Source organism: Balaenoptera ricei, chromosome 2, assembly GCF_028023285.1.
Source record: "Balaenoptera ricei isolate mBalRic1 chromosome 2, mBalRic1.hap2, whole genome shotgun sequence".
Taxonomy (NCBI): domain Eukaryota; kingdom Metazoa; phylum Chordata; class Mammalia; order Artiodactyla; family Balaenopteridae; genus Balaenoptera; species Balaenoptera ricei.
The window spans coordinates 113,105,659-113,129,103 of NC_082640.1; the positions used below are offsets into that span (position 1 = coordinate 113,105,659).

The following is a 23,445-nucleotide window of genomic DNA, read 5'->3' on the forward strand; positions in this document are numbered from 1 at the left end:
CAATTCTTGGACACTCGGACTCATCTCAAGCTGATAACATCCAACATTAAGCATGCACTGTGCATTATTTTTACTTCCTACCCCAGGGCCTTCTCTGACTCCTTGGGAACTCATTCAGCCCATGGGCAAGCACAGCCTGAAAGTATAGGGGAATTACCACCCCTGCCAGCAAGCACCAACCAGAGGGGAAAGAGACAGATGAATACACTGGCTTCTTGCTTCCCAGCAGATAATCCTGAGAAGCATCCTGTATGCTTCTCGGAGATCCTGGCAGAATCAAGCCCTCATCCTGTGCTGTCTACCTCCTCGTTTCTGCTTCTTAAGATCGCATCCTAAATAAACTATCTTCACCTGAGTCCTTGCTTTAGACTCCATTTTGGGGTGGAACAAAATTTAATAGAGAAAATTTCTTTGAAATTTTAATAGAGAATTCTTTGAAAATTTAATAGAGAAAGAACAGAAGAAAGTTCAAGGTGAACTTTACTGGGCTGATTGCTAATAAGAGCATGTGGGTACTTGAGTGATTACATAATTGGAAAAATAGAAACTGTCACCTTATTTTTTCAAAAGATGGTGAAACAGACCATATTTACAAAACTCCAGTCTCTGCAGATGTGTGATCATGTCCTTACTTACCAAATCTCAACTTTTATCATTATCCCCGTCCCTGAATCTGCTCACTCTCTATTATTTAAACCTCATTCCTACTTCTTCTCAAAATATACCTCTATTCCAGTCCATCTATTCTCCTTACTGACCCATAAGCACTTCAAACTCTTGAATTTTTTTTCTGGTTGTTCCACTCACCCAAATTTCCCTTTTATGTGTGTATCAGTCTGGTCAAATCATATTAGTCCCATAAGCACATCTTAAAGCTCTATCTCCTCCAAAGTTTCTTCTCTAATAGTGAATCCTTGAATTCCTTCTCTCCTAAAGTCACACTGTGCTGAATCTGAAAGATTGATTCATAGTGACTTACCTTTTTAAAGCATTTGCTATTGTTTCCAGGCCCTGATCTTTCCTCCCCCAAATATATTATGGTCTCTATGAGGACAGAACTTTGCGTTGTACAGGTATACGGCATTCTTCAATGCTCTTGGCAATATTGGGCACATAATAAGTCCTAGATAGGGCCCGAAGATTATGCTTAAAATTTATTTTGTAAACATCATATATTCATAAGAGAATATTAAAGGGAAAATCAGTATGTTCTAACACAATCACAGAAGGTTTCTTTGGAGAAGTTATGATAAAAGGTAGGATTTTTAAAAGCAGCAATGAAGGGAAAAATAGGGTATGTTTTAAATATCAGGGTCTCTTCATTGAATATAAATAGAAATCTGAAACTCGTATAAACAGATTCCTTACAGAACAGATTTCTTTAAACCAAGTTCTTTCTGGGTAGAGGAGTGAATCATAGGAATTGCCTCAGTAATTATTTCTGTGACCTGAAGAGGGCACTGCTTGCACAGTTGACCACAGTTGACAACAGCTACTCAACTGCCCACCTGACATAACAGTTCCTGTTCTGAAGCTGTGATGTCACCCAGTACAGCTAATACCCAAGGTTCAGATAAGAACAAGAGGCTTTTCTCACCCTGCAGGAGAGAGCTGCCAGCATGGCAGTCCCCGATTTGCTGTGGGCTGTCGTGGTCTCCACCTATCTTGGTAAGGAAGGCACATGTTTTGCTTTTACTAACATCCAATAGGACTGGGAAGTAGGAAGAAAGATTAATAACACAGGGATCTTACCTCCTCATGGGTCCCAGCTACTGGAGGCAAGAAAGCGGATGGATTTTACCTGAAGTTTGGATCAGGCAGAAGAAAGGTGGGTGGGGATGGGAACCAGTTTGGGCTGGTCTGCCTGCTTTCTCTCCCTCCTGTGACACCCAGTGTGGTCCTTTCTCTCCTCTTTCCCACAGGATCCAGTGTGGCCCAGATGGTCACTCAGCCTCAACCAGAAGTGTCTGTGCAAGAGGCAGACACAGTGACCCTGGACTGTACGTATAGCACTAGTGAGAGTGATTATTATTTGTTGTGGTACAAACAGCCTCCCAGCGGGGAGATGATTTTCATTATTGGCCAAGAAGCTTACAAGCAACAGAATGCAACCAACAGTCGCTACTCTGTGAACTTCCAGAAAGAAGCCAAATCCTTCAGCCTCAGGATCTCAGACTCCCAGCTGGAGGATGCTGCAATGTATTTCTGCGCTTACAGAGGTCCACAGTGAGACGAACAGCAGAGAGAGGCTTACAGAAACCTCAAACCTCAGCATCTGTGCAGAGGTCGGGGGAGGTGGTCGGGGTAAGATGAACATAGAAAAATCATTGACTTCTCTGGAGAAAAGAAATACTATTCTATCTGCCTATAAGAAACACAGAAATGATGCTATAAGCTGGGATTCTCAAAATAGTAATAAAAATAATGGAGGTACACAATGCTTTATAGTTTTGTAAAGTACATTCACATGTATTTATTTATTTCTCACAACCCTGTTGTTATATAGGTCAGATATTCTATGTCAATGCCATCCAGGCACTCTCATAGCTCGAACTAAACCTATATTCTCCATCTGCATGCCCCATGATCATATCAAAGTCAACATATCCGAAATTGAGTTCTTATACTCCCCACAAATCTTATTTTTTATTTTTCCCTCCTCAGCTTTGCTCAGGATTAAGACACACAATAAATTTCTGAGTTTGGAGACTTTCTCCACCCTCTACCTCCCAGCCTAGGCTATCTGATCTTGTGTGTGTGTGTGTGTGTGTGTGTGTGTGTGTGTGTGTGCTCACACCTTATTTCTTTCTAATTACAAAACGGGGTGAAAAACTACATCACATTTATCTCATTGTTTCCTGATTGATCTATCAGTCACCCTTCCTGACTTTAACCTAATTTCACCCTGTATTTCTTAAATTTCCTTCATGCACCATTGGTCTGACCTAAGAAGTTGAGGAAAGACAACAAACTGTCAAATAGGATTTCATGTGCTGCTAGTACTCATGAGCAAATGCAAATTAATTAATTTTTAAAAAACAAGAAGTTTAGCTTCTGGTTATGCTATCATTGCTGCTGGGAGGAGGTGAGCCATCTAGAAGAACCAGGTCTAAAGGTAGGGCCAAGCAGCTGCCATCGTCAGGGACACCACCTTACATCCCCTGAGAAATAGGGGATGTCTGGACCTGGAAAGGATTCATCATACTTACGCAAAGTTAAAAAAATAATAAAATAGAAAAAATGATCCAACATTTCTTTGTATGTCCATAATTTCCCCAACACATAGCTTTTGCTATGAAGACCCCTCGTGGAGCATTTAATTCCATCTGCCCACTTCAAGTGAGTGATAAATTTGGAGCAGATACTCCACGGCTGTATTTAAGTCCACTGAGAGGTTTCCAGAGCTGAGGTTGGAGGTATGTTTAAAACGAGTGATGGAAGTTACTGGATTTGGAAGAAACCAAGGGGAGCCAAAGCCACATTGCTAAAGAATAACTAAAAACAAGCTTTCACAGGAATACTGTTTCATCCCTTAGTTATCAGTGCTAGCTCATGGGATTAGGTACCCAGGCTGGAATAGAACCAGAGCTGGTGACATGCAGATATTCTTTTGGATTTCCTGTGGCTTTTTCACAGCCTTCCTTGAGAGCTCCTCCACTGCCTGCCTTAGACCCATAGCCTCATAGCTAAAGGTCCCCTCTTAGTCCCCTTGAACAGCTTGGAGCCGTCTGGAACACTCCCATTTAGTTTCACATGCTGCAGCCCAAGGGCAAGTTATGCCACCCCTGTTCACCAAATCCCATCCGGTCCCACCACTCACTCTAAACATACCCCTTCCAGCCTCAGTTCCTGGAGCATCAGGTCCCAGCCCAGGCTCAGCACCCCAGGCTCTAGCTTGTCTAGAAAAGCAGGTGAGATAACAAACTCAGTGAGGGTATCACCTCTCACACAAGTCAGATAACTCTGGGCCATTCAAGTTTTACCCTCTCTTTTACACCCCAGGTCCAAGTAGTCACCAAGACTTAATAGATTCAAGCTAGTTATCAAAGCTTACTTCTTTCTGTTCTTGCTTCTAGTGGCGTCAGCTCCTTTCATTTGAATTAATAAATGATCATCTACCTCTAGTCCGTCTATCATCTAGTCTCTCCGTCCTCATTTGTGCCCCCTTCAAACACTGCTTCACACGGCCACCAAGTGACCTTCCTACAATAAAAATAAAGTCATTCCCCCTTCAACAAAGCCCCGTTTCCCACAGAAGAAGACTGTGATTATTCAGAATGTGAGTCCATCAAAGCAGAGACCACTACTGTAACCCCAGCACCTTCCATGCCTGACAGGGTAAACAGTCGAGAGCTATCTGCTGAATGGATTAATGGATTAGTAATTCAGCCTCCTTTGTTGTCACACTCCTATCCTCTCCCACGCTATGCTCTCATCTCATCAGCACGTGAAATTGTTTCCTGCCTCTACGCCTTTGTGTACTCTGTTCCCTCTGTGTGGAATGCCCATCCCCGCTCAACCACTTCACTGCTGTTCAGGATGTTCCCAAGTTTCCCCTCTTCTCTGAATCCTTATCCTGACCCTCTTGCCCAGTTACAACTGACCACTTCCTCTTTTTAACCCATAACTGAAACCCTAAGCATATTTCTACTGTAACAAACCTAACACTTTATGGAACTTAAATGTATGTTTTACTTTATTCCCACTAAAATGCAAGCTTTACTTGTCAGAGGCTGAGTTTTATTCATTTGAATAGCAATAGTGCCTACAATGTTCTAAAATTCACAGATATAATTTTTTTTTAATTTGACCAGTGTTATATTGCTAGTTCTTTTTTTTTTTTGATTGAGGTAGAGTTGGTGTACAACATTATATGTAAGTTTCAGGTCTACAACATTGTGACTCACAATTTTTAAAAGTTGTACTCCATTTATAGTTACTGTAAAATATTGGCTATATTCACAGATATGATTTTTTAAAGTTTTTTTGAGTGAAGTTAATTGATGGCATTTTTCTCATTAAACATGATAAAATAAAAATTGATAACTTTTCTACATTGCCATCTCCTCCATAGTTGTATTTACTAGGGATTCTGAACTAACTCAGAGGAAACAGACTATATGGTATGCAGAAAATTAATAGTTATGACAATATTATATCAACAATAATAGTAGTAGTAGTAGCTAACACAAATTGTGTATACATGTCCCACATTCTGATAGGTGCATAACATGTATTATTTTATTTAGTAGTTTCAACAAATCAATTCAATGGGATGGGTGAATGGACAAATGGACTAATGAATAACACGGGGAGGAAAAAAGGAGATTTATATAGTAGGATAGCAAATTTACACTGTACTTAGTTACATATAGAAAGATATGTAAAGAAGAAAGTTTCTGTAATGATCTTTCCCATTAACCATCCCATCTACTAAGTCATTATGAAACTTAAACTTTGAAACTTGCAATTAACAATACTTCAGTTTCTTCAGGTTTAAAGAGTTCCTTTCGGGTGTCAATGTTTTTAAATATTCAGTCCATTTAAAGTTCAACTCCGTGTTAGGGCTGATTTAAAGTCTCTTGGATGACTCAATCTCTTTAGGTGCTTTGTTTGAAGTTCCACCACCTTAACCTCCCCTTCCCCAGGATGACATCTGGGTAATAAGGGGAAATAATTGAGTGTCAGTTGAGGAGGGAAAAAAAGCCTTAAATCCATGCACTGCCTTCTGGATCCTTTGGTCTATGTAGCTGAGTAGCCAGCCTGGTCTTCTCCATGGGTAGGTAACTCGTTAGGTGTGGGTTATCCCACCTGGACTTTTGAGACGTGCTCCACTCTCCAATGTTCTTGTGCTCTCATATTTATCTACATGTTTCTAACCTATCTTCACCCCATGAGTTAATCTGTCTTTCGCAGGAGAGGGAAAGGACAAGGGTCCTGACATCTGATTTCCTTGCTCTGCCTCCATCTTCCTTTTTCTTCGATCAGTCTCCCGAGACCAATAAAATTGACATTCCTATCTCACCTACACCTTCCTGTTACACTTCCCTTATATAAAAACTCTACTATCAGGTCTAACAGGCCTTACTTATAACATAGTGAAGGATATGATGAAATAATTTAGAAAAAAGTGTACCTTTGAGCGAACCAGTCATCCAAGACAGTTCTCTTGCTGAGAAGTCAAAAATCCAAATTAAATGTCAGAACTGAATGAGGAAATGAACTATTTTCATTCCTTTGGGAATAATCTAATCTCCCTTCCCCACTCAAAATAGATAGAAAGAATATAGATAAGGTTATGTGCCTGGAAGTGTAAAAGAAAAAATATTATGTTTCAAAAATGTGTTCCCAATTACATGGAGAGAGAGGAAACAATTTATGTACCCAAGAGTACAACATGAAATCACCGTGGATATTTTCAAAGAAGACAAAGACTTTTAAAAGTATAAGAATTAAGAAAATGAAAGATAAGCCACAGACTGGGGGAGAATATTTGCAAAACATGTATCTAGTAAAAGAGTGGTATCCAAAATATACAAAGAACTCAAACTCAACAATAAGAAAATAAAAAGCCCAAATAAAAAATGGCCAAAAGATATGAACAAACATCTTACCGAAGAAGATATACAAATGTCAAATAAACGTATGAAAGCATCATATATTGATATAATTAGGGAACTGCAAATTAAATCAACAGTGAGATACCACTACACACCTACTAGAATGAGTAAAATCCAAAATACTGACAACACCAAATGCTAGTGAGGGTGTGGAGCAGCAGAAACTCTCATTCATTGCTGGTGGGAATGCAATATGGTTCGGCCACTTTGGAAAACAGTTTGGCAGTTTCAAACAAGACTAAACATAATTTTATTGTATGATTCAGCAATAGAGCTCCTTGGTATTTACCCAAATGAGTTGAAAATTACATTCATACAAAAACCTGTACACAAATGTTTATAGCAGCTTTATTTGCGTTTGCTAAAACTTGGAAGCAACCAAATACAAAAAATCCAATTAAAAATGGACAGAGGAGAAATGTCTATTTCGATCTTCTGCCCATTGTTTGATTGGGTTATTTGTTTTTTTTGATACTGAGCTGCATGAGCTGTTTGTATATTTTGCAGAGCAATCCCTTGTCGGTTTCTTCATTTGCAAATATTTTCTCCCATTCTGAGGGTTGTCTTTTCATTTTGTTTATGGTTTCCTTTGCTGTGCAAAAGCTTTTAGGTTTCCTTAGGTCCCATTAGTTTATTTTTGTTTTTATTTTCATTACTCTAGGAGGTGGGTCAAAAAAGATCTTGCTGCGATTTATGTCAAAGAATGTTCTGCCTACGTTTTCCTCTAAGAGTTTTATAGTATCCGGCCTTACATTTAGGTCTTTAATCCATTTGGAGTTTATTTTTGTATATGGTGTTAGGCAGTGTTCTAATTTCATTCCCAGCACCACTTATTGAAGAGGCTGTCCTTTCTCCTTTGTATATTCTTGCCTACTTTGTCATAGATTAGGTGACCATACAGATGGCCAAAAAGCACATGAAAAGATGTGCAACATCACTAATTATTAGAGAAATGCAAATCAAAACTACAGTGAGCTATCACCTCACACCGGTCAGAAAGGCCAGCATCAAAAAATCTACAAACAATAAATGGTGGAGAGGGTGTGGAAAAAATGGAACCCTCCTACACTGTTGGTGGGAATGTAAACTGGTACAGCCACTATGAAAATCAGTATGGAGGTTCCTTAAAAAACTAAAAATAGAGCTACCATATGATCCAGCAATCCCACTCCTGGGCATATATCTGGAGAAAACGATAATTTGAAAAGATACATGCACCCCAATGTTCATTGCAGCACTATTCACAATAGCCAGGACATGGAAGCAACCTAAATGTCCATCAACAGAGGAAAGGATAAAGAAAATGTGATAAATATATACAATGGAATATTACTCAGCTATAAAAAAATGGAATAATGCCATTTGCAGTAACATGGGTGGACCTAGAGACTGTCATACTGAGTGAAATAAGTCAGACAGAGAATGACAAATATCATATGACATCACTTATATGTGGAATCTAAGAAAAGGGTACAAATGAAGTAATCTACAAAACAGAAATAGAGTTACAGATGTGGAAAACAAACTTATGGTTACCGGGGGTAAGAGGGGGAGGGATAAATTGGAAGATTGGGATTGACATATACACAATACTATATGTAAGATAGATAACTAATAAGGACCTAGTGTATAGCACAGAGAACTCCACTCAGTACTCTGTAATGGCCTATATGGGAAAAGAATCTGAAAAAGAGTGGATGTATGTGTAACTGATTCACTTTGCTGTACATCTGAAACTAACACAACATTGTAAATCAATTATACTCCAATAAAAAAAATTTTTAATGGACAGAGAAACTGAATAGACATTTTTCCGAAGAAGGCATGCAATGGCCAACAGGCACATGAACGTGTGCTCAGTACCACTAATCATCAGGAAAATGCAAATCAAAACCACAATGAAATGTCACCTCACACCTATTAGAATGGCTGTCATCTAAAAGACAAGACATAAGAGTTGGTAAGGATGTGGAGAAAAGGGAACACCTTATGCACTGTTGGTGGGAATGTAAATTGGTGCAGTCACTATGGAAAACAACGTGGAGGCTCTTCAAAAAAATAAAAACAGGATTACCATCTGATCCAGCAACCCCACTTCTGGGCATATATACAAACAAAATGAAAATGATATCAAGGAAATATCTGCACTCCCATATTTATGGTAGCATTAGTCACAATAGCCAAGATATGGAAAGAACCTAAGTGTCCATCCTTAGTTGCTTGGATAAAGGAGAAGTTGAATACATGTACAATGGAATATGATTCAGCCATGAGAAAGAAAGAAATCCTTCCATTAGCGACAGCATGGATGGACCTGGAGAGCATTGTGTAAGTGAAATAAGCCAGAAAAGACAAATACAGCATGGTATCACTTATATGTGGAATCTAAAATGAAAAAACTGTCAACATTTTTTGTTTGACTTTTTTCTTTTGTTTTCCTACAGAGAGTAGGAAAGTGGTTGCCAGGGCTGAGTTGTGGAGGAAATAGGAAGAGGTCGGTAAAGGGTACAAAATTTCAGCTATAAGATGAATAAAGTCTGAAGATTTAACGTAAAGCATGGTGACCACAGTCGATAACATTGTGTAATTGAAATGTGCTAAGAAAGTAGAACTTAAATGTTCTCAGCAAGACAAAGAGATAAATATGTGAGGTCATGAATCTGTTAATCAACTAGATAAGGTGAATCCTTTCAGAATATCTACCTATACATAAACCACCACGATGTACACTTTAAATATCTTAAAAATTTATATGTCAATTACATCTAAGAAAGGCTGAAAAAAAATGTGCTAGTAAAGACACCACCATAAAATGTAGAGACTCAGTATTTTTATCACAGCTGTGTTTTGAGAGGAAAGACTTAGAGAAAATGGGAGTTCTGAGGGTCACCCCTCCTGTCTGTCACAGTGCTCAGTGACAGAGCCCCAGAGTTGCTGGTGCTTGGAATGTCTGAAAAAGCACATTGGTTGCTGAAACAAAACTAACACAAAATCAGGAAAACAGGATCAAGGTAGATTTGGGTGAGAGGCTCAGGAGAGAGAAAGAACTAGATGAGGAAATTGAGACCTCACTGGATCTTACAAGCACAGTTTTGCTGTGGGGCTGACACCAAACTTGTGGTTTCACAGCTGAATTTAGGAAGAGGATGTGGGGCACACTATCCACAAAATTCTTGGACCTCAACCTTGTGGCTCCTGGGACATGGTTTGGAAATAGTGATTTTCCAGAGTTCATCACTTGTGTTACTGATTCTTTCCAGAAGGGGGAGAGCGGGTAGAGGGCAGGTGATGGGGGGGGGGGGGGCGTGAGGGGTGGGGAGTGGATGCCTCAGGGTCAGGGGTTCTGGGAGATTCCAAGTGCTCTGTGAGCAGGGCAAAAAGGCTCTCAGTATCCCAGGATATCCTCAATATCCCAGGATATTCAAAACAGCCCAATATTTAATCACCTGTTTGGTAAGGGCATAGATCCACCGGAACAGACAGGGGAGGGTCAGATTTCCAGAAGAGATCGTTGGTGGGGACCCCCTACTATGCTAGGCATTAACTCTTTAATTGCTGAATCCTGGGTAAATCTGGGTAATGCATGGTAGATACTGGAGGAGAGCACTTTTAGAGGTGACGAATTGCCAATGAGTGTGGAAGTATTTCTATATTTAACAGCCAGTATGGGTCTCATAGCACATACTCATAATATATCAACTGTGTGAGGAGTAGTTACTCTGCCTATAATTCATGTGTATTGTCATCGGGTACTTGATTCATTTGTTCCCAGATGTGATTAACTGAGGGAGCTTAAGGTACTTTTCCATTCAATATCGTCCTTAAAAAATATAAAATAATTTGGTTAACCAACTTCTTAATTTATGTAATCATCTCAAACAATAAATATTGTTTTAAAAAGATGAACTTCTATAGAATGGTAGTTAATCAGGGTACAATTCTAGGCATAATTTGGACTTTGAACAAAATATTCTATATTGACTAAACCTATGTCTTATGATTTTTTTTTTTAATTTTGTAGAAAAAAATCCTCAATTAAATAGTTACTGATCAAGCCTCTTTCTAATAAGGAGTATCACTTGTTGAATGAAGAAGAAGCAATATTATTCTAAATTCCAGGAAGTCTTCATATGCCCAAAAGTTAGAAATGCTGGCATATGTCTCTTCTCCAAATCAGAGAATAAGGGAAGTTTTCATGACAATCCTGCCTTCAAGGATCTGGTCTCCTATTCTAAAAATCCCATTAAACTTAAAATTTAAATAACTACATTTGTGTACTTTTTATAATTTATAAAATGTTTTACAATTTCTCCAATCAGTTATACAGCACATGAACTGTAAAACTGAATCTTCACCTCTGAGTTCCTGGTGTTCTCTGAAACTAATGATTGCCATTTTCTAACAACTTCGTATATATCCAATTGCTGTAGGATACACTCTGAGAGATGATGAAGAAGCCATTTCCAATCTCTATTTTAAAATCCTTGTTAAAGTTTCTATTTAGTGTTTTAAATTTTTGTGATCAAGGATATAAATTTTCTGAGAAATCAAATAGGTAGAATACTATTGCTAAGATTTAAGTCAGTCTAGAAAAAGTGCCAATGCTATGAATGGTTATTAGTATATAATTTCTGTAACTGACTAAAATAATACCTAGTAGAAAAAATTTTAAATGTACGTTTCTATGGGAGGACTGGAAAAGGGAGGGAGAATTTCACTTTTTTAAATAGTGTGAGAACTCTAATAATAATAGTAATAAATTTGAAATAATAAAGAAAATATTAAAGATTATAGGGTTCTTCCTACCTCCACCAAATGAAAAGATGCATGGATATGATAATCTACTTCTTTCCTACTTTACAGAGGCAGGGAGGACCTCTTTTGGGATTCATGCAAAAAACTAATTAAAAATAAAATAAATAAAATAAAATACAGGTGTGGCTATGACAAAATCCGTGCTGAAGGACATGAACACCAAGTGAAACCAAGCAGCTTAACTATTGTCCAGTTCAGGGGTTTCCATGAAAAATCAGGGAAAGACAAATTAGCCAAGAATTCTTTTTCTTTCTTTTGAAAGTCCTAATGGAAAAGGGAATCAACATTGACAGTACAAAAATTAGTGCTAAATGTCATAAGTTCTACATTTGTACTTTTTCTTCCTACTGTTCTAGATCAATAGGGTAGAAGTGGCATGTAGCAATCACCTAGGAGTTTAAGACTACAGCCCTGGGCTTCCCTGGTGGCGCAGCGGTTGGGAATCTGCCTGCTAATGCAGGGGACACGGGTTCGAGCCCTGGTCTGGGAAGATCCCACATGCCGCGGAGCAACTAGGCCCGTGAGCCACAACTACTGAGCCTGCGCGTCTGGAGCCTGTGCTCCGCAACAAGAGAGGCCGCGATGTTGAGAGGCCCGCGCACCGCGATGAAGAGTGGCCCCCACTTGCCACAACTAGAGAAAGCCCTCGCACAGAAACGAAGACCCAACACAGTCAAAAATAAAAATTAATTAATTAAAAAAAAAAAAAAAAAAGACTACAGCCCTCACCCTCAAACCCTGAAAACTACCATAGTTACACTGTTACTGAGGGAGTGTTTCATAACCACAAGGTATGTTAAGGTGGTAGAAAGTTTGATTAACCCCATTCCATAGAAGTACATCTTTTTAAAGTAGAGCTGATTGTTTAAGATGGTTACATAATTTGAAAGCTGTTTAAGCAAATAATTCTATTTAGAATAATGAATGGAAAGGTATATCATATGCCCTCAGTTAATAACATCTGGGAACAATGAATCTACTAGGGCACTATCCCACCTGCTGACACTTCACATGAATTTTAGGCAAAGTTAGCTACTAGATACGGAGCTGACATTCCCTGAGTATACACTATAAAACCCTTATTGGTTGTTAAAAATGGAAATACCACCATGCTAGTTGGCAACTAACCATTTCTCAACAGTCCCTTACATGCTCTCTTTCAACCCCTGCCATGTTGGCTGTCTTGGCTCCTCTCCCAAGCTTATCCATGACCCAGCAACTAAAGAGTAAATGTTTGGCATAGCTGGGAGTCCCCACCAGGATTCTGTTCTAACACTCTCACTCTCTCCCTACAACCTGTGTCTGTCCTGATATCCATACCAGACAACAAACAGATGATTAAACATTGGGTTAAAAGTTTTTAATATCATCTCTGCCTAGAAGGAAACACAACATATACAATACCATACTATAACAAATAGTCTACTAGGTAAGAGTGAGCTGATGCAGGCTAATGAAGAAACAAGAAGAAAAGATTAAAAAATTTTTGACATCCAGACATATTCATAAAATAAAAGTCTGATAGATAAACAGATATGAGCTAATCTGATCCTTAGTTTTGCCCCAAATTATTTTTCTACCTACTGTCTGGGCTAGAATATCCAATCCTGCTTCTGTGCTGAATGGATGTTCTGAACCCCAATTTCCAATGTGGTGAGGAGGAGGTGCTTTCAGGACACTAATAATTCTCTGGACACCAACTGGGTGTCCTGCAATTCAACTCAATTTTGACACTATCTATCTGGATATAGTGTCAGATTCCACAGGTTAAGGGCCCAGTCCTTCAAGACTGCCCCTCCCCCACTTCAGATGCCAATCTCAGGTACAGGTTGTTACCAGTACTTCTGACCCACGAGCTTTAAATCAGAGGTTCCAACGACCCCCTCCTTGAGTTGTATTAATTTGTTAGAGTGGCCCACAGAACTAAGGAAGCTTGTTTACTCACTAGATCACCAGTTTATTGTAAAAGTGTGTAATTCAGGAACAGCCAGGTGGAAGAGATGCATAGGGCAAGATATGGGGAAAGGGACACAGAGCTTCCAAGCCCTTCCTGAGCACACCACTCTCCCAGAATCTTCACCTGTTCACCAACTCAGAAACTCTCTGAACCCTGGCCTTAAGGGTATTATAGAGATTTCTTTGCTTAGATATGATTGATTAAATCATTGGCCATTGGCAGTTGATTCAACAGCCCCTGTCCCCTCCCTGGAGGTCAGAGGGGTGGGCCTAAAAGTTCCAACCCTCTAATCACCGAGTTGGCTCCTCTGTCAACTAGACCCCCATCCTTAGGTGTTTTCCAAAAGTCACCTCATTGACATAATATAAGACATCTTTAAGACTCTTGCCACAAGAAATACCAAGAGTTTTAGGTGCTCCATGCCAGAAATGGAATGAAGATCAAATATATATTTCTTATTATAAATCAAAATATCACATGTGCTTATATTAAGCTTAGTCTTTGCTTAAGAACTTGGTCACAGTAGAACCTTTAGGTGTTGAGATGACATTAGTTAATCCCTATGGATATTTTGATTCCTACTAATATGCTTTGCTAACACTGGTAGCCTGCTTTGGTTACTAACAAAACCAGCAGCATGGAGATTTAATGTCCTTTCTCTCTTAACTCAGCTCTGTCTCACTTCTCTTTGGAAGCTTCATTCTCTCTGTGACACCAGAAATGGGCACTTTCCACTGACTACAGCAACAGAAGTTTAAACCTCTTGGCAGGAGGAAACACTTTCTGCTTAATGGGGAGGCTGATTCAGATAACCTTCTCTAGAAACTCAGAATTACACTGTTTGATAATTTCTTGCATAGAACATTTGCAATTTCAGAAAGGTGAGTGATGTCAGATCTAAAAGTCTTTTGTCCTGTCTTGCTTCATTCAGATTCAGGTTTAAGGGGAAACATTGGAGAAGTCACATGAATTTCAGTGACTGATATTTTCCACCAGTCTATAGAAGATATAAACTTAAAGAATGGTTGGAGGATTAACCATAAACAGACATTGCCAGTAATTCTACATTGTCATCAAAGCATGTTCATGTTTGTAGGCCAACCAGAACATTAGATTAATGATAGTCAGACTTTGGAAAACTGTAAAACCTTCACACATTTTTAAGATGACTACTAAAATATTTTACAATTATTTTAAATGTTTAAGTAGTTATAAAGGTTATAAATTCTGCTGTATTATAAATATTGACATTTTCAAATAAAACTCATATAATAGCTTGTATATATATGCAATGAAATCTTAATACCAAAGTTATTTGATATCCATCAACATCCAATTAAAATTCATGAACAAACTCTTCATTAACAATTGAAGATTTCATATCACTACTTTTTTCCTTACAATCATATTTCCATTCAACTTCTCCTGCAAAATTTAATATATTTTTTCTTTAAAAGTCTTTTACTGATCACCAAAAATGCCTGCAACAAAAATATGTATGAAATTGAAATTACTTTTTTGTTTCCCCTGATCATATTGCTCTAATTGTTATTTTTTTCTGGATTGATTTGTAAATAAAATTATTAGTAATGCATGTTTGATGAAAACAACTTAAACACATTATAATTTTTAAAGGTTTTTAACATAAAAGGCAAAAAAGGTTTTTGGAAGTGCATTTCTTAATAAAATGACTGAGGTCAGATCTAAGTGCTTTAATTAAATGCTTTCCTGACATCGGTAAAAAAAAAAAAAAAAAAGCCCTTTCCTTAATGCTCTCAAACCTCAGAGCCACGCTGCAAAGATTCCATGTAAAGTAAGAAGGACCGTTGTGAAATGAGAGCTAGGAAACGAGAACCACAGTCAGGTTCTCAGGCAGATCATTTTTAGGAAAGGGTACATGGAGAAGTCGAGGATCTAGAAATTGATTCCCTTAAAATACCTATCTGTTCCCTAGTTTGAAGATCACTACATTAGACTACTCTAAATATTACTGATTCATTCTCAGCCAGTCTTCATTCCGTAACAAGCTTTGAGGAAAATAAGCAGGAAATTTGAAGGATAGAGTCTTAAGTTTCAGTAAACCTGGTAAATTTTCTAAAACCTGTTTGACATTTCTGGCTTGGAGGAATAACTACTGATGAGTTAGAAAACAATAGGGCCTGAGCTCTTGCATGATACAAAGTCATTTGCCTACAAGTCACTTGTACGTGTATCTTTAAAAGGCAGTTTTAAATGCCATGGTCATTCATTAGCAACACTGTGAAAGAGAAAGTTGTTCCAATTTTAGAAAAAAAAAAATGACCATTGCTAGTTCTCTTTTTCTCTATCATGCAAGAGCATTTTCTAGTAGACACTTATCTGACACTCTTGAAGAAGATAACTGTTGTCACAGCATATTTACCTAGCAATCCATAAATCTATATGAGAAAAGGCTCATATGGTTTACACTCCTGTGTGTTGGAGGTTAACCTACAGAAATAAAAGAGGTGTTACAAGTTCATAGCCTAGAAGAAAAATTAACCCCCAATTGTTGTACCAACTCTACCAATATTTTACTTTGCTATCTGTACATTTATATCTTTTTCCTATAAGCACTTGTGGAATCAGGTCTTTTTATTAATGGTTCTCTCACTAAGAACTTTAATAAAACTGGGACACAGACTCACTCCTAATTTGTGTTATAATTTTGTTTTTTGCACATATAAGGCCATTCTGGCTCTGAAAATCAGATAATTATCTCTCAATACCTAAGCTATAAACTCCTGGTTTCACATACATCTAAGGCAGGAGATAGATGGGCCCTAAACTAGGCATTTACAACTGGCCTCCCATTTACATTTCATGGGGCAGGAAAAAGTGGGCTTCAGGCCGGACACTTACAAATAGTCTCCTGTTCACATTTCCTGAGACAGGAGATACATGGGCTCCAGGTTAGACATTTAAAATCAGCCTCCTCACAAAAACAGAAATACAGATTAATGGAACAGGATAGAAAGCCCAGAGATAAACCCACACACCTATGGTCAACTAATCTATGACAAAGGAAGCAAGGATATACAATGGAGAAAAGACAGTCTCTTCAATAAGTGGTGCTGGGAAAACTGGACAGCGACATGTAAAAGAATGAAATTAGGGGCTTCCCTGGTGGCACAGTTGTTGAGAATCTGCCTGCCAATGCAGGGGACACGGGTTCGAGCCCTGGTCTGGGAGGATCCCACATGCCGCGGAGCAACTCGGCCCGTGAGCCACAATTACTGAGCCTGCGCGTCTGGAGCCTGTGCTCCGCAACAAGAGAGGCCGCGATAGTGAGAGGCCCGCGCACCGCGATGAAGAGTGGCCCCTGCTTGCCGCAACTGGAGAAAGCCCTAGCACAGAAACAAAGACCCAACACAGCCATAAAATAAAATTAAATTAAAAAAAGAATGAAATTAGAACACTCCCTAACACCATACACGAAAAAAAACTCAAAATGTATTAAAGACCTAAATGTAAGACTGGACACTACAAACTCTTAGAGGAAAACATAGGAAGAACGTTCTTTGACATAAATCACAGCAAGAGCTTTTTTGACCCACCTCCTAGAGTAATGGAAATAAAAACAAAAATAAACAAATGGGACCTAATGAAACTTAAAAGTTTTGCACAGCAAACTATAAACAAGATGAAAAGACAACCCTCAGAATGGGAGAAAATATTTGCAAAAAAATTAACGGACGAAGGATTAATCTCCAAAATATATAAACAGCTCATGCAGCTCAATATTAAAAAAACAAAACAACCCAATCAAAAAATGTGCAGAAGATCTAAATAGACATTTCTCCAAAGAAGACATACAGATGGCCAAGAGACACATGAAAAGCTGACTGGTGTCCTTATAAAAAGAGACAATCAGGACACAGACACTAGGGACGCTCAAACACAGAGGAAAGACCATGTGAGGACACAATGAGAAGGCAGCCATCCACAAGCCAAGGAAAGAGGCTTGAGTAGAAATCAAACCTGCTGACACCTTGATTTTGGACTTTTGGCCTCCAGAACTGTGAGAAATAAATTTCTGTTGTGTAAACCACCCAGTCTGTGTTACAGAAGCCCTGCTTTTACTTTTAGTTTACTTTTAACAAACAAATACACCGACCATGTGCCAATCACTATGCTAAACACTAGGAAATCAAAACTGACTAAGAGAATAAGTCCCTGTTTTCAGGGAGCTTACAGTCTAGCAGAATAAACATATGTGCACACTGATAAAAATTCTATGTGGTACATGTGATAATGCATACTAACATCTGTCATTTATTGTGTTTCTGCTCTGTGTCAGCACTTTCCATTTATCTAAAATTCTGTCCTTTATCTCCAGCTGTCCCTTGTCCATTTTCACTTATTGATATATCACTGTTATCTCAATTTCAAAACACTTTCCCCATTCAGATCCCTCTTCAAACTTCCCAGTTTCTGTAAATATCACATCCTTCCTTTATTCAGGCTTGAAACTTTGGAGTTTATAGTTGGGCACCAATTCTTGTCAGTTTTTTCTTTTAAGTGCTCTCAGATTCATCCTTTATTTAGAATCCCTGCAACTACAGCCTTATTGAAGTCTTTCCATTCCTCTCAGTTCCTCTCACCAAGTTGAAAGGAATGTTCTCCTTGCTCTCCACTACTGAAGTCTCTTTCTTGCCCTTCTGCCCTATCCCGCCAACTCCCAACCATCCAAAAAGAATAGCTACCCCTTCTTTCTAAAATATTTTTTCACCATATCACTCCACTATTCAAAACCCCATAACAGTTCCTGTTTTTTCACAAATATAAGCCCCTTTGACTAGTTTCCACTGACCTCCATAATCTGCTTCTCCTTTTACTCATCAACCCTCATTCCCAGAGGCTATTTCCCATACTTTCTGTGTTAGACCACTGTAACACTTCCTCACAAACACATCATCCTCACTTCTACCTCCCTATGTTTTTTCTCTCTCTCTATCTAAACATTATGTATTCCTCAGGTCTCAACTCCTCCAAAGAGTCTGCACTAAGTTCCTGCCACCTTCTATAATCTCTCTTTCTCTCTTCTGAATTAGTTAGAGCCTATATCCCAACTCCCAAAATTCACCCCTTTCACTATTAACTTTTGCTCTATGTATATTATTTTAATCTTTCTAACTCACTTACAGTTCCATTAAGACCAAAACTAGATCTTGTGAAATTTTGTAATAGTCCCATCCCATCATTTATACTATTACTTCATACTTAGTGGGTGCTTGGTATGTACTTTTGACTATAATGTCTCTTATTTCTTCAAGTGTCTTTTATTTTCTCCCCAAGTTCTCTCTTCAAGGAGAAAAATCAGTATTGAATGGTTCTATCAGTCTTGGAGAGTTCATGAAGGAAAGGGAATTTCAGTGGGACCTTGCATGAGACAAGGATTGAGTTTAGGGTTTTTAAAGAGAGAGAATTTATATGTAAAAAGCTGTCCACATTGACTGCAGTGAGAGTAATGGGTGAAAAATTACTGTCCCTAATTCTAATGGCAGCCCATTACACACACACAAAAAAGCACAGGACATGGCATTAGCTCAGCAATTAGACAGTCATGTTGAATTCCACTCCATCGCATATCAGCTGCATGATCTTTAGCATATTATTTAATGCCTGTAAGCCCCAGTTTCATCTTCTGTAAAATATAGATGTCCTGAGGATTAAATGAGATCATTCATTCACTTAGCATAGTGTTTGGTGTACAGTGCAGCTCTATACATATTAGTTATTATTGTCACATTTTGTTCTCTTTTTCACAACTTTGTGGAAGAGATATTTGAGAACCTAAAGAAGCTGTGATGGTGTTCTTCAAGAGTTAACATGGTACAGAAAAATGTACACTATGTGTAGGAAGGCAAGATGATTCATAAACTAACCCGGTTCATCCGAAGCAGCTACTCATGTTTAGGGGAGTCCTAAACTTTCCCATCCTCCCAATCTCCCCCTACCAATAACCCACACAGTTGAGACAAACTGATTGTGGTGGGCATCACCACAATTTTGCCCACTCAGAACAACTCCCTCCTTATAAATAAATAAATAAACTCTAACCATGTGGTCTGAATGGAGACTGCCATCTTTCTTACATAGCTGCCACCTTAGATACTCCTGAATGACCCAGAGGTGGACTCCTGACCCAGTTGAGCCAATCGTATCACCTATACCCTGCTGCAGTCAGAAAATTGACCCCCTGGAGGAAAACCCAGCTCAGACTAAGGTGAGCAAATCCCAGAATTTTTAAATTTGGAATGAAAAAGAGGGATTCTCAGTCTTCTTTGGTGGCTATGTCATGAGATGAACTCCAGCTGGAAAATGTTTGCACTCATGTCTCCTGACTTGTGGTTTAAGTGAATAAATCTGATGTACAGAGAGAGGTGGAATGAAAGGAGAATCCTTAAAGGATTCAGTTCCATGGCACCCTGGATACCTGAAGCCCATATACGTACATACATACATTCTGTACTTGTCTATGTTATAGGAGCCAATACATAATCTGCCTAATTCTCTTCTTGCCTAAACTTATTTGAATTACATTTCTGTCGTTTGACAAATGTCCTAAGTAAATGAGATTTTTAAGGATTAATTTGCTAAGAAATTTTTAGAAACATCTGCTTGCTGGCTTACAAGAAGCAAATTCTACTTGTTTACACAATTCTACGGGTCACTTTCTCAGTAATTTCTCTAAATATCCTGAAGGCGACACTATTTCCATTCAAAACAAAACAAAACAAACTCTTCCATCCAAAACATTTTTTTTTAAACAAAAGGGAGGAACTGAGTGAATTGCATGAGATGATTCTAATTGGTTGGAACATCTGTTGAAATGGTGTTTCTGTAGAGAAAGAAAAAGTTACCATATTTGGGGACCCCTGGCCAGTTTTCAAAACACCTTAATCTGAGTCTTCAGTGAACTGGACCAGAAAAAGAAAAAAAAAAAAAAAAAAATGAAGAAGCAACTGGCAGCGATTCTGTGGCTTCAACTAAGCTGTGAGTTGAGGGTTTATTGGAAGAGGAACCATGGGGGTCAAGGAATTGTCATAAGGTGTTCAGGGGTGGGGACAAGGTTCAGTGTGACTCATTTGAGGTTCCCTGGGGCAGAACTGGATTATAGGAATAACTGGTGAGCTCCTCCTTCTGAAATGTTCTCTCTGGACAGGGTTAAATGCAGAGGTGGAAGTGGAGCAAAGCCCTCCAACCCTGAGCATCCAGGAGGGAGAAGCCGGTACCATCTGCTGCAATCATTCAATCACTGCTTCCGACAGACTTCACTGGTACTGACAGGGTCTGGGGAAGAGCCTGGAATCTCTGTTTTTATTGTTGTCAAATGGGGTAGTGAAGCAGAAGGGACAATTAACAGTCTCCCTTGATACCAAAGCCTGTCGCAGCACTGCACATCACAGCCTCCCAGCCTGGCCTCTCTGCCGCCTACTTCTGTGCCGTGGATGCAAAGAGTTCCTCCAGCGCTTTCAGTCTGTACCCAAACCTGCAGCTGCGGCTCCAGCCCATCGCCTGCTGCGGGGACTGCAGTTCTGAGGCTTCGTTCACTGTCTTGCCTCTCTTCCTGCAAGAAAAATTCTGAGGTGAATGAAAAAAAAAAGGTGTTTTAACTTTGATTTTCTTTATTGTGGAAATTTTCTTAAAAGAAAAGTGGATTCCGGGGGGGGGGGCGGGAAACAACCTAAACATGGCTTTTCGAGAATATGAAGTCTCATCTTTTACTGCCTGATAGTCAAAATCCATGAGTCTTCCATTACAGAACAATTTTACATTTAATGCAACTGTCACAAATAATTCCTGTGAAATATGGAACCATTATTTGTTTTATATGAGAACGTAACAGATAGCATTACCCACGGTGGGGGGAAAGAGAATAAATGCTTTATAAAATAATATTCTATGAGAGGCTCCTTACCTAGTTTTTCCTGCTAAAATATTGACTGCAGTAGTCAGGTAATACCCATATGATCTAGAGATCTAGTCATCACAATGTGTGGAGAGATTCTTATTGCAGGACCTTAAAAGAAAATTAAAAGGCTAATTGAAAAAACCTGAACCCACAGTAGTACATGAAAACACCATGCGTATACCTGGTCTACAAACCTAGGGTACATACAAATACTCTCGTGTCTCTTTTATTTTTCCAACGAATTGTTAGAGCAACTTACCTGCCAGATAAGCAGGAAGTTCGTTCTCTCTTTCTTGAGGCCTTCCCCCTGCCCACTTCTGACCTGTTGAAGAATCCGGGAGACTTAGGCAGTTTGGAAAGGGTTAGTCCAGCTCCCACACACCATCAGAGGACCTCCCAGTTGACTCCTGCCTTGTTTCTTGCTGATGCCCAGTCTTCCCCATGGTCTGAGTAGGAGTGCTAGACCACTGCTTATCCAGGCCCTAAATAGTGACCCCACTCCACTGTCAGCGTGGTTACGGGTGCCTCATGCCTGGGTTCCCAAGGTTTGCAGAACTCTGTGTCCTCTTTTTGGTAGACACATGGCCATCACCCGAGCTCCAGTAAACCAAAGGATGCTGGGTTCAGAGTGGTTCTGGCGTTCCTATTGTGGGCCCACACAGCATCCCTTTTTCCAGCTTCTGGAATCCATACCTAAGTGATAATATCTTTTGTTTTGTGTCTCAGACCCAAGGGCCTGATTACGCTCACTTTCTCTAGAGTGACAGTAGGGTTATGCATGGGCCCTCTTAAGGAAAGATACTCTTAGTAACCCCTGAGGATCCTGCAGCCTGTCTATAACCAAGACTGCCTTCAGTGACCCAAGGGTGATTTATTCCCCAAAGGAGACTCTCCAAGGTGACCTAAGCCAGTTTTCTAAGAGAGGCCACCCATAATGATTCCTTTTCTTTTTTAAAAGAAATTTATTTATTTGTTTATTTATTTTTTGGCTGCGTTGGGTCTTGGTTGCTGTGCACGGGCTTTCTCTAGCTGCGTCAAGCGGGGGCTTCTCTTCATTGCGGTGCACGGGCTTCTCACCGAGGTGGCTTTTCTTGTTGCAGAGCACGGGCTCTAGGTGCGTGGGCTTCTGTAGTTGTGGCACGTAGGCTCAGTAGTTGGGGCACACGGGCTTAGTTGCTCCGCGGCATATGGGATCTTCCTGGACCAGGGCTCAAACCCGTGTCCCCTGCATTGGCACGCGGATTCTTAACCGTGCCACCAGGAAAGTCCCAATACTTCCTTTTCTAAAGGATGCTTGCTCAGTGAATATACAGTAGTTTTCTGGGGTTTTCTTACTGAATAGTAGAACTAACCCAAACATTATCATTCATAGACACTTTGCTGTATGCTTTCGTGAAACAATTTAATAAAACAAAAGAAAATTACATATTAAGTTCTAATCTCCTGGCTAAGTCATTAGTGAAAAGACTTAGTTTAATGGCAAAGAAAGTAGTATCTCCTCTGAGACAACCTAGGTCCTGCTACACCTCTACTTGTCCTATAATGTTCTTGTCCCAGAACAGCTTGCAATGGGAGTCAGTCCCTGGTTCAAGGACCCTTATGAAACTCCAGAATGTTGCTGGTGTTTGCTTATACACTTTCTGAAAGTCATAATATCAATTCTTTATTGTTTTAAAGGCTTTGCTTCCCTCTAATTACTCTGCAAAAAGTCCATGCCCATGTGTTTTACGACCCAGGAACAGTGGCACTGTTCCACAGCTCTGCTCCTTCCTCTGCCAGCAGAGCCTGTGTCCTGAGTCTGGTGGTTTGTTCGGTTCCTCTTTTCTCTGAGTGGTAATGCTGATTAGTGGGCTGGGTTAGTTACTAATTGAAATCCAAGTTCAAATCAGATCCCTCCATGATGCAGAATTATAGATCTCGTGACATGTTTGGGAACATCCTTACAGGCCACGAAAGGTCAGGGGTTTTATTTCTTGGCCATAGCATACGCAGTAATGTTGGTACCTGTAACCTGCAATCCATTTTCTTATCACTCAGCAATGTTTAAGGAGCAATGTATGACTACAAACTATAAAAATATACATTTATTTATATTGTACATTTAATTTGTAATTACA

At 39.3% G+C, this 23,445-nt stretch overlaps 1 protein-coding gene across 1 annotated transcript in view; it reads left to right on the forward strand.

The window, feature by feature from the left end:
• The first annotated feature begins 1,619 nt into the window (after positions 1–1,619).
• LOC132359565 (T cell receptor alpha chain MC.7.G5-like) overlaps positions 1,620–23,445 on the forward strand; it is a 259,427-nt gene continuing 237,601 nt past the window's right edge. Inside the window, exons 1-2 of the mRNA XM_059913826.1 lie at positions 1,620–1,668; positions 1,923–2,219. Coding sequence (XP_059769809.1) covers positions 1,620–1,668; positions 1,923–2,219 — 346 coding nt within the window. The remainder of the gene's footprint in view (positions 1,669–1,922; positions 2,220–23,445) is intronic.